The 12040-nt window shown below is 33.9% G+C and overlaps 2 protein-coding genes across 2 annotated transcripts; both read left to right on the top strand.

Annotated features, from left to right (window-relative positions):
- Positions 1-622: 622 nt before the first annotated feature.
- Positions 623-9887, top strand: LOC106668701. The gene is made up of 10 exons (XM_014397676.2): positions 623-778; positions 5342-5453; positions 5512-5645; positions 7511-7547; positions 7686-7717; positions 8815-8863; positions 8923-8966; positions 9053-9113; positions 9177-9400; positions 9471-9887. The coding sequence occupies exons 2-10, from the start codon at positions 5342-5344 to the stop codon at positions 9591-9593; spliced, it is 816 nt and encodes a 271-aa protein (XP_014253162.1). The 5' UTR covers positions 623-778; the 3' UTR covers positions 9594-9887.
- Positions 9888-10936: 1049 nt separating this feature from the next.
- On the top strand, positions 10937-12040 carry LOC106668698 (trypsin theta-like). The gene has a single exon (XM_014397671.2). The coding sequence runs from the start codon at positions 10967-10969 to the stop codon at positions 11918-11920; it is 954 nt and encodes a 317-aa protein (XP_014253157.1). The 5' UTR covers positions 10937-10966; the 3' UTR covers positions 11921-12040.

The raw sequence follows: 12040 nt of genomic DNA, 5'->3' as shown, positions 1-12040 counted from the left end.
GGTTGACCGTTGGCACTCAGCACTATCGATTCTCCTGCTGCTGTCGCTCCACCATGCGGCAAACTCATAATTAAACTTTAGTTTCAAAAGGTCTTAAGGACGAACCCGTAACTTAAACTTAACTTAAATTAAAACTTCTCAAAACAGAACATTATTCCATAAAGGAAATAAAATATCGGATCGATTGTGATAGTGGAACTGATATGTCAGCCATAAGCATTCTGCCTCCCTAATCACTTGTTGCGCTCGATCAGTATCGATACTTTTATTACATTTTTTTATTATACATATTTATTGGATTAATTTAATAGCCAAACTATGATGCTATTTGTAAATTTAAAAATGCGACGACTTGCTATTTGTTTATGTATTAAAAGGTTTGATGTTATTAAAAACAAACTCCCAAGCCTTTAAAGCATGGTGTATTTTTTATTATATTTAAACAAATTTATAATCGGTTTTTGTTACTTTAATTATTATTATTTATGTTTAAATCACTTAGTAATTTATTGAATATAATCTGTTAGTTTTCCTTCGATCTTTAATAGACAAGTCGCAAATATCGATGTATCGAATCTTGCTTAACAGCTTTTTTGCGCCAAGGAATGCTGTGTACTGTGTAGTTTACACTCTTGACTTGACTCCACAGGTTTCTGTATCGTTTAACTTTACAGTGGGCTTGATTTTATTACGGGATTGATGTTCGGCCTCGCAGACTGGGAAAAAAAAAGTGCCGTGGCTTCTTAATAAATAAAACGCCGATCTGTTGACAGAAAAGGTAAGAAAATCGTATTCCAAAACAGGCTGAGTACACAATCAACCATTGTTTTGAATGTTTGACCAATGTTTTGAAATTAATAAAGACATATTAATGACTTAGAAAGATTAGGCATAATGTTTTTATTAGTAATCCATCTAAAAGACTTACTTGAACAATACTCATCATGCAGGAGAGGCTGTCAATTTTTTCCTTAACTTTTACACAGCCAGTCAATCAAATACCGTGTGCTTTGTCTAATTTGAATTTTTTAACTATTGTTAACTAACTATTATTATTTGGCCTGTACCTACACTCAGTAAAAAGTCTCAGTTACCTATTGGTTTGCCCAAAATGGGAGATCCTACTTTCTCATAAGTCGTTGGATTTGAAAACATTCTTGTACATTTTTTTAGTATTTAAAGGGAACATTGAAAAATAAATGATTAAGAATACAAGGTTATTTGTATTCTTAATTAGTTTGAAGTTAATCGAGAGGCGAAATAAGTTCCCAACAAAGTTCACAGTCTACAGCCTGATACTTTGTTTACTTTGTGCAATATTATCTTAATAGCAATCATGTTTTGCTTAAGGTTGCCCATTTTGTTGAGTTCTACAGGTGAGTGAGAAAGATATGAGAGTAGGAAGGTGGTGAAACATAGAAAAAGAGCATAATTGCATTCTTATTTTAAAAAAATTAAGAGGCAAAAATGGTTTTTAATGAGCACTTGTAATTGTTATAACTTTTATTGTTTGTTGTTTACTGGATATTTTTTAAAGAAACGTATAAGTTATAGCTAAATAAAAAATTAAACTGATTAAAACAATTTCATCAAAAATGTTGCTATGGAAACAACCAAGAAAATATTCAATTCAGTACATTGATCATCGCTTGTTTAACATTAACATCGATTTTATGAGGTTTTAAATGTAGTGCTGGAATATTTTCTTACTCCTCCAACAGCGCTATTCTTAATTCCTGCAAATTTTCAGACATCACTGGGCAGCTTTTTACATCTCGTTCCAAAGGTGTATAAGGTTGGGACTGTATGCTGGTCATTCCAAACTTCAATTCAAGAAGCCCGTTCCAAGTTGTCACCAAATCCTAGCTGTTTGAGGCCTTGCATTGTCATGCATAAAAGTAAAACCAGCGCCATATAAGGAACAACTTTTGATTACACATCTTTAATCTATCGTGCAGCTGTTAGGGAACCCTTGATGAAGATGATGTTTGTGCGACCTTCCATATAAATGCCTCCCCAAAGCATAACACCACCACCTACATAAATTGTCAGGAGTGAAAATGTTTTGGATAGCTCGCTCTCCTGTTCTCCAAACTCTCTCTCAACTGTCAGAAGACCTCAAATAAAACCTCGACTCATCCAAAAGAAAATTTTAGTCCTACCTTGCTCAGACCAATTGATGAGTCTTGAAAACTTAACCGAGCTTTTATATCTTGTCAAAAGTACTGGACTAGTGGCAAGTCTTCTCCCATGTAATCTCATCATCTGAAAGTCTTTGCGTTATGTAAACTGACGTTAACATTTCTAACTTGTTAAAGTCATTGCTTGATCTCAACAGTGTTAGAATGTCGATTGCAGTGTCGAGTGCATTTGAAACAACAAAATAATCATCTCCCTGAGATATGAAACGATGGTGAACTGATTCATACTTTCTTGAGTAACATTCAGAATCTTGGTAGCAATGGAAGACCCTTCAGACAGTTGTTCTGGGAATGTTAAGCATCCTGGCGACATACCCTTGTCTCCTTCCATCTTCCAACAATGCTAAGATTCTAGCCAAATCTTAAAACCATCACTCAAACTATTTGAAACTTCAAACTGTACAACTTAAAAAAAATCAAGCCACCGAAACGTTAGAAAGAAGCTTTACAGAAAAACCAACAAAGAAAAGATTGACTATTCAGATTTATTTACAAAATCTGATTTAAACTCAAGTGGGAGATTTAATCTGTTTTAATTGCCTTTAATCTTTAAAATATTGTAAGATAATGAATGGACGATTGTCTAAGAAATAATTAAAAATATTAAGGGTGGCCACTTATTTTTGCTTCTCAGCGTGCGTGCGCGTGCGTGTGTGTGTGTGTGTCCATAAGTGTGTTCATACATAACATTGATGATAGACACACAAGGTACAGAAAGTGTCTGATTGGTATGCAGATGGAAGAAAATGCTTCAAAGCCTAAAATTGTAGGTGTTTCCTATTATCCATTGTTCTTGTTATACACGGTGATGCTTTGTATATATACCCTGCAGATAACAAGAGACTACGGTAGTTAGTACAATATTAGCCTTTGATATGGAAATACCGCAGTTCATTCGGGAAGTCTTAGATTGTATAATGAAGGAAAATCATTTTATGAAATAGGAAATGTACTTAATAAGTGACCCTCAACAATTCATTGCATCATCTCCCAGTATAAGGAGCAAGGTGAAAACAGACCCGTTTAGGCCACCCAGAAAAAAAGAACGCCATTCAAAAGTGTGCCATTTTCAAAGTGCATTGTATTCTATGTTCCCAAAATTGTATCAGGATTATAATATTTCAGTTCTGCCCCAAACAGTGTGAAAAACTGTTTAAAAACAATGCACGGATGTAATCCCAGAAAGAAGCACTAAGCAAGAAGAACAGCGAAAAGCGCCAACAGTTTACTAAAGAGTGTTTAAGAAAGAGAAAAATTTTTGGTAGACTGTGATTTTCACTGATGAGAGCAAATGTAATACACTTCTGACAGTAAAACATGGGCCGGTGAGGTGCTTGACTCGGGCTGTATGGCTATAGAGAAGATTGCCATTTACACATTGATGGGATTAATATATCATCCACAACAGAATTTGAAGGAAAACATTAAATTAGATATAGAAAGGACTTTCCTTATAGCAAGACATCAACCCCTAACACATGGCCCAGAAAACTCAAGAATGACAACTATTGTTCGTAGGCAGCTCCAGACACCTCTCCAATTGCTTGATTTAAACCCTACCAAGCACTTTGGGATCATATTAGATGGTAGCGTAAAAAAAATGAAAGAAGAGGTTTTACAGGAGTGGACTAAGACATCCCTGGATGTTACAAAAAAACTATCGAAAATCATTGATTTAGCAGTAATAAAAAGTAGGGGTGGTCTTACAGATTTCTTAGATAATGTTTAGATAGGTGTTAGTAAATAAACAAATGAAAAATAATCTGTTCAGAGACTTTGTTTGCTTGAAACATATAACTATACATGTACATCATTTAATTTGTATCTCAGAAATACTATTACTTGTTACATGGTTTATGTTGTTGATTAAAGTTTATAGTTCCGAGACATTGTGTTGTAATCAATTTAGCCCATTATTATTTTCATTTAAAAGGTTTTTATCTTTATCATTGAAGGTTGGGAGACTTGTTTTACTGAGTGTATTTGCTCGTAGCATTAATGTAACCAATAAGCTCTTATACTGGCAGCACATTTACAATAGTATGAAATGATTGTCTGATCCAGATGTCTAAATTTCAAACTACCTGTTTTATTTATTCATCAGTTATCTATTTGCAACATCTGAACGATTTACTGTATCTGAAAGATATATCCGGTGGAAAACCCCACATTCAAGGAGGTTTTGATTTGTTCGTATGCCAATCTTTACATGTCACAAGAAATTAGGGGGAGGATTATTTGGGCCCACATCTTACAGCGAATTAAGTACATCAGTATTTCAAGAAAGAAGTCCATGTAGACTAAATCAATATGAACAGAGAATACAAAAACAGTCAGATAGACAGGCCACCGTCAAAGCATTAAAAAGTCAAAACTGTGAAACTTAGAATTTTCTATTCTCGTTGGTTCCTTAGTCCTTAGCCTCCCTTTATCGTCTCACTGGAATGATCGATGAGCTGTATTGTATCAAGCATCAGCTTTACAACCCGGCGTTGCCAGGGGGAAAATAAAAAGTAGATGAAGGGGTCTGCGAGTCGGTGAACTCATGTTGAACCATGCATACCTTTACGTAACGTAATCTGACTGGCTGTGTTTGTTTACCAACTCGCAGACCAAACCCCAACATCTACTATAACACAGCCAGTCAGGCTAGGTTAGTTAAAAGGTATGTACACAAAACTGACAAAGATTCAAAATAAAAAGTGTTTATTTCTCTATTTTATAAATCTTGACACCCATTGTTTGTTATATGACTCTAGTCTCTAAACCTGCCTGGCATTAATAAAAACAAAGTGAAAGTTTCATCAAAATCAGTTTAATAGTTTTTGTTCTTATCATTAACACTTATATGAATATTCACTTTTACGTAAATAGATTTGTGAAATCACAGATGTTTAGGTGCCCCGGTTTAGGTCTGTGGAGTGGTGATGATTCTGTAGTTTGGGGGTTCTTTGGTCATCCTATTTCGCCTATCCTAGCAGAACAGGAATATAAGAAACAATATATTGTTTGCATATATTGTATTTTAATTTTTTTTTAATGTTGACTAATCTGAAGAGAATTCTGACTTTTGTAAATAATTTGACATAATTTTATTAAGTAATAATATTAATTTGCTTTTATTGTTTTTCAAATCCCAGATGCCTCAAGGAAAGGTGAACAAGACTCGAGATACAACAGCCTGCGGCAGCCCCCTGGCAGCCAGTTCACCTATACGCACAAACCAGAAGAAGCCGGACTTGGACTCTTGTGGTATAGACTCGTTTGGTTTGTATTCTGAGAACACAGTTGATTATCTCTTTATTTTCAGTTCAAAACTCCAAATCCTCTCTGAATGCGATGTTCCAAATAACAAAGCACAAAATCAAAGCCTTTGCAAACTTCATTCCGCATGTTCGAAACATTGCCGGGGACAAGGAGTTCTGCAGTTTCGATACTATAGAGGTTTGTTGCATTTGATAAAGGCTATGTGCATGTATGTTTAAAACACAATTAAATTTCTGAACTTAAATGTATAGACTTGCTTAAGACTATAGACCCTAGCTTTATAGATCAGTACTAATATGTACATTTTTCTTGGTAGTATAATAATAATAAAAAAATAAAGGAAGAAAGTTGTGTCCAGTCATTTTAGATCGCAATAGACAAGTCAGATTTAAGAATGTCTGCAGCAAGCTTCAGATAGTTTGTAACAGGGGCTGGCCTATGATTGAATAGAATAGAAAATACTATATAAAAATATTATTTACAAAAATTTTGTTTACACTCGAGAATCTTATTTACATCCAATGTGATTTACAATGCTGGAGCTCATTGCAATGTGTCATCAAACAAGAATTTCATATACATTACTTTAAAAAATAATACATAATATTAAAAATAAATTCAAATGATGAATATAAAACTAAACAAAGTCGAACTTCTGGTGAATGTTTATTTTTTTTTTTTATTTTTTTTTTTTTTATTCTGGTTTAATCTGACTGACCATGAACAAAGTCGTACCTGTTGGTCGATGATTGCACCTGAGTTGCGTTGCAGAGCGAACCCAACCCATTTCCACCCCAGAAGCAATTCAGAGTTCAGATAATACCTGCATTTAAACCATCATCTAAGGTCCTTCAGTGACAATCCTTCTAAATTTTCTTTACTTAAATTAAACATACTTGTATTTAGGGAGAGCTGACTGTAAATCTAATCTGACTAGATTTGGCCAATTTTAAACATTCGCAATGGTATTTGCTGGAGATTCTTCTGCCAACAGCCGATGTTTTCTCTGAATAAATATGAAGAACCCCTTTTTCTATATTGTTTAGGGATGTTAGTCAGTTTTAAGAACTTATGGTGTTGACACAGCACTCATCATCATAAGGTAAAGGTCCCAGGCTCAAATCAGCGGCCCTGCATTCAAACTTGACACACTTATAACTTAGCAGTTGGAATACCCTTGTTTGAAACAAAAATCAAACAATTCGGCTTTACCTTCCACTCTTGATTTATGATAGAGAGGTTTTGCTGATATTCCTAGATTGCTTAATTTTAGGAGAAAACCCCTCCAGTGAACAGTGTCAAAAGCTGACTTGAGATCAACAAAAATGCAGTACAGCTTTTGATTATGCTTTTCCAAATTAATTAAATTAAAGAGTAAAGACGTTATTGAAAATGGAGTATCCTTTTCTAAATCCCATTTGGTATTCAAGGAGCAAATCATTCCTCGAAACTTCAGAAGCTGTGTGATTAGCCAGGAGGTTAGAAAAAATGCTGGCTGTGTCGTCTAGACATGAAATTCCCCATATTGATATCGCCATGATTAAAATGAGGGAATATAATCATTTTAACAAAAGATAGAGAATCAGCACCTAAATTATAAATATGATTAAACAATCTAGGGAGACATGTAAAAACACTAGGGGCCCTTATTTATCGAAATCAACTGTGATTCAGTCAGGACTAGGGGCGTTGTGCTTTTGAGTGCAACGACTACTGTCTCCAGGTCATTAAATAAAATTCTTGATATAAAATGGACATTTCTCCCATTCACAAACACCACACTGTATTAGTTTGGAGTAGCGTGATGGCGTTTGGTCTGGTTGAATGTTCAGCCCTGCAGCTCAGGTTCGCCAGTGATGTGGGTATTTGGGCAGCGATGCTTCATTTGGCTGGTTGGATTTGACCACGAGTGTCCAGCATTATAAATCTGCATGAGATTCTTTGTTAATTCTTGAAGGAACAATGTCCAATATGTGTATTTAACACAATATTTTCAAATATAAAGTATCTTACATCTAAAGATGTTTTTGTTTTTGTTTTAGGATGACTGTATGAGTATACGTGATTGTGTCATTAAAGGTATCATGTGATAATTGAAACTATTGTCATTTTTTATAATCTCACAGGTTAACTGGAATTGAATTACTTATAATTATAATTAATTATTATATAATTATAATTACTTATTGAATTACTAATCACTTTCTATGTTTGTAGCGTTCAAAACTGGATCCATAGAAAATGGACATGTAAGTCGACAATGTTTATAATGATAGGTGGCTATTTACTGAAATTGTTGACAGATTACTTAACATTAGTAAAATAAAAATTGTGACATTAATAATTAATCTTCTTATATAATGTAACTATTTATGTTTTATATAATCAAATATTGTTCACGTACAAAAAAAACACTTATTTTTAAATAATAAAAAAGCCTATTCTTTATAATACTAATTTTAGTAGATGAGAAAAGTGATTTACAAAACACAGCACATGACATAAACAAAGGAAAGTACAAATAAGTAATATTAAAAACAAATTAACTTTACTTATTACGAATTCGGGGTTTGAATCCTGCTCGTGACACTAGCTTTTTCATCTCAGCCAAGACTTTAAAAAATAAAAATAATACTCACGATGGCAAATTTAATAAATAAATATGTTCTTACACTTCCTACATGGTTGCCTTAAATTAAAATGATCATAACAGAAATTAACGCCATCATAAAAAATCTTTGCCAGTAGATTCTACATTCAAAATGGCACCCAAAAGTACTAATTAACTATGGCCCGAATCTCAACACTTTCGGAGTAATTCCACTTTTCTGATTTTTTAAGATTTCACGATCGCTTCAAACAACGATAACTCTAAAACTAAAAGGTTTTGGACAAATGCATTGATACAATTGAAAACTACATTAAATTTCCAATAAGATGTGATCAATACTAAACTTGTAAATTTCGGTGAAATAAGCTTTTTTAGTAGCCAGAACGTAAAAAAAAAAAATCAAAGTTGAAAAACTTACTATAGTGATTCTAAACTACTGTTTCTAAACCTAGAGACCTGCAAAAATTCAGAAAACATACTCCATTTAATTTCCTTTCTAGTGGTGTAATTGCTTTTTTAATTACCTTTTTCAAAGACAAAGAAAAAAAAACCTTGGTTGATGTATTGGTAAGGCGGAAAGATTAATAATAATAAAAATTTGGAATGGATTACATCAGTATTAGTTTTTACTTAAACAGTTTCATAAGTGTTTTTTATTCAGTCATCTGAATTTTTTGCATAGTTTCTATTCACGTTATTTTTTTTTTATTATTATTATTATTTTTTTTTTTTTAGAGCATAGGCCAGTCTAATCGGAATTCAATAAATGAGATGCCACCTCCAAGTAGGTAAATTTCAGTTTCATTTTTTATTTCATTATTAATGTATTTTCTTTAATCCTAGGAACAGTAGTGCCCAAAAAGAAAATGACCCGAGGAAGGTCTGCTGTAAGTATCAAACAAATAAACTGTATTACATATAGTACGCTTTATGTATAAAATGTAAAAGATTTTTGTTTCTCTTTATCGTAAAGGTACCTAAAATAAACAAAATGTCAACTCGAAAGCTTAGAAGTTCTAGAAGTTTATCAAATGGTAAGCCATTTTTCATTCATCGTCCCCCCCCCAAAAAAAAAAAAAATTTATTATTATTTTCAGATAAAAAATTATCATCAAATACATTTGAAACACCGGCAAGAAATCAGACACCGTACCGTGTGGCGGCTGTCACGCCGAGTATAAAGTGTCAAACTCCTGGACCGATTTATAGAAAGCCAATAATGGGAGAACAGGTCATTTCAATGTCAGGAAGCCCGCTGATGGTACCCCTCTACTCTGATACCGAGGAGCCTCAGTTACACATCCCACTATTGGATGGAAGGGTAAATTTTTTTTTTCAAATTTTTATTCCTATACCACACTTCTTATTCATTTTGTTTATATTTTTTAAAGGTTTTTGCAGTCATGCCACAAGAGAATTTAGAAAATGTCCCAAATTTTACCAATATCGATCCTGTTACAATAGAGAAGCTTAAAAGGCTTCATCAATTTCTCCAGGAAAAAGTGCTGAAATAAATTTTACAATATAATTGTAAGCAATGACTGTACCTAGATTGAAACAATTTCCATCAAAAACTTTTATATGTCTGCATTTATCCCAACTTGTAAAACTTGTTTTTTTTTTTGTTTTTTTTAATTTATTTGATTTATTGGATCCAATAAATACAAAAATCCCCCTTAGTTAATCCGACCAAAAAATGTCGTTTTTTTTTTGTTGGGATAATTAAGTTTGTGTTAGGATAAATGTAGTGATTAGTGACCGTTAGTCGTTGATTATTCAGAAATTGTGATATGTGGTCTGGTGTGACGTAGATTTTAGAAAAAACATTTTCTTTGTCATGCCAATGTTTCAATCTTTATTGAGATCATCTTAAGGGCTCAAAGTGTTTGTTTTCTGCATAATTGTGCCATTCTTGTGTGTCATGGCACTCTCAACACAAGAAGATTATCTTTCGATTTCCGAATAATCAATAAAAATTTATATTTTTAAGTGTTTTAAAGGTTGATTAAAACAAATCCAAATTGTCGAATTTTTAACTAATATTTTTTGTTTTACTATATGGAAATAGGTTCAGTTTTTGTAAACTTTTTTATACATCATTTAATACGACCCTAAATATTTTCTTATTCTACCTAAAAAAAAAAAACAACCAATTGATAGATCTTATCTTTGAAATACATACCCAACGCAGAAAACTTCATTAAAAAAAAGAAGTAAATTACATAAAATACATATTTTTTATCGGCTCTAAGGATCATTGGCAAGAACACTCAGACACGTATCTAATAGCTTGATCTAGTACTATAAAAAAACAGTTTTGTTAAAATTGATGATCACATGTCCATATCTTCCCCTTTTTTGAGTTTAAAAATATAAATAAACAATGGGAGGGATGAGGGGAAAATATGATGAGGACGAGGTTTGTATTTTTTCTGACCAAATAATTTCAATACTTAAGAAGCTTGTTTTTTTCCTTTTAGATCAATAAAGAGGACATTATTTTTTTTATTACTCTGAACAATCAATCAATCAAGATCATCAAACAATAATAATAGTAGTCATTCACAAAGAATGCAAAAAATATATGTTTGATTATTTTAACATTTTTTTATTATTATTTAATAGGTACAATTGTTTTCACCTTTATTATTCTGAAAATTGTTAACATACCACGACTACAATAAATGTATGTACCTATCTGTAAAAATTTTGTAAATACTTTGTATTTTTTTTTTTAAGTTTTGAAAAAGTGTGTTTTATTCGTTGTTTTTTGAATTCACATGGTAATAAAAATAATACAAATTTTAATTTCCGTCTTAATTCTTTTTTAATAATCTCAATAAAAAAACTGTTCAACATATGGTGGTGATATTTATTTTTAAGCGGGATGATAATAGTTTTACTTCTTACAATATTTTGTACATTTAATGTAAAGGATTCAACAACGGGAGCGGAGCTAAAAGTGGTCGGAGGCAGGCAGGCTAAAAAGGGCGAATATCCGTTCTTGGTGAGTCTTCAGTGGAAGACGCACGGTCACTTCTGCGGAGGGAATTTGATCTCGTTCGATAGGATCTTGACGGCATGCCACTGCATGTGCTCGTTCAGGACCGGGCTGCCTTTCATGTTTCTGGTGAGGGACATCATCGCCGTGGCGGGAGTGGAAAATTACAACAGCGAGGGACGCCAGGTCATGCAAATTTACAAGTCGGAACGGCACATCCACTGCGGCCTGGGCAAAGGAGGCGGATGGACGTTCGACTACGGGATTTACACCCTGAGCCGTCCGTTCAGCCGTTACTACCAGGGCAATACCGTCAGCACGATCCCCGTTTACTCGTGGAACCCGGTCGAATTGAGGACGAAGATCAAAGAGATGATCAACAAATCGGTCGTCTGCCAAGGGGCCGGGTGGGGTTACAAGACGGTCGAGTTCGACAAAGAGGCGGACGATTTTGTTTATAAGGACCCGTCGGAAACGTTAAAATCAATCGATGTCACGCTGTGGTCGCTGTCGACCTGCCAGACGGAGTTGTGCAAACAGCCAGTCATGAGGTGTCTACCTGAGGGCGAATTGGGTAGGCGAAATCAGGTTTGTGGCAAAGCTCCAGACAAAGAGGACGTCTGCGAAGGCGATTCCGGTGGTCCTTTGGTCTGCAATGGTTACGTGATCGGGATCTTGTCCTGGGGACCCGCCTGCGGCCAGCATCCCTATCCTTCCATGTACGGATCTATAGAAGAAGCGTATAATCTTGAAATGTTCGCATCGTCAGAATATATCCAAGCGTCCATCACCTTACTCGCCGTGTCCGTTTTTATCCATATAAAAAACTATTTAATATAAAGCTCTCATGATGTTTTTTAAACTTTTAAATTCATTTTTAAAATCATATGAGCCAATCTGGTTGTGCGGGTCGATTAAGAGGAAAAGATGTTGAAGATCGAAGAGGTGAACCTGCTAGAA

Source organism: Cimex lectularius, unplaced genomic scaffold (assembly GCF_000648675.2).
Source record: "Cimex lectularius strain Harlan isolate CLEC.00 unplaced genomic scaffold, Clec_2.1 scaffold125, whole genome shotgun sequence".
Taxonomy (NCBI): Eukaryota; Metazoa; Arthropoda; class Insecta; order Hemiptera; family Cimicidae; genus Cimex; species Cimex lectularius.
The sequence above is the reverse complement of the archived record's forward strand: the minus strand, read 5'-3'. Positions and strand labels throughout refer to the sequence as shown.

Excerpts from the sequence above, each read along its gene's own strand:
- LOC106668698 (XM_014397671.2), top strand. The coding sequence starts at position 10,967 with ATGATAATAGTTTTACTTCTTACAATATTTTGTACATTTAATGTAAAG.
- LOC106668701 (XM_014397676.2), top strand. The coding sequence starts at position 5,342 with ATGCCTCAAGGAAAGGTGAACAAGACTCGAGATACAACAGCCTGCGGC. Across the intron at positions 7,548-7,685 it reads ACGTGATTGTGTCATTAAAG|CGTTCAAAACTGGATCCATA; the intron begins GTATCATGTGAT and ends CTATGTTTGTAG. Across the intron at positions 9,114-9,176 it reads TTCTAGAAGTTTATCAAATG|ATAAAAAATTATCATCAAAT; the intron begins GTAAGCCATTTT and ends TATTATTTTCAG.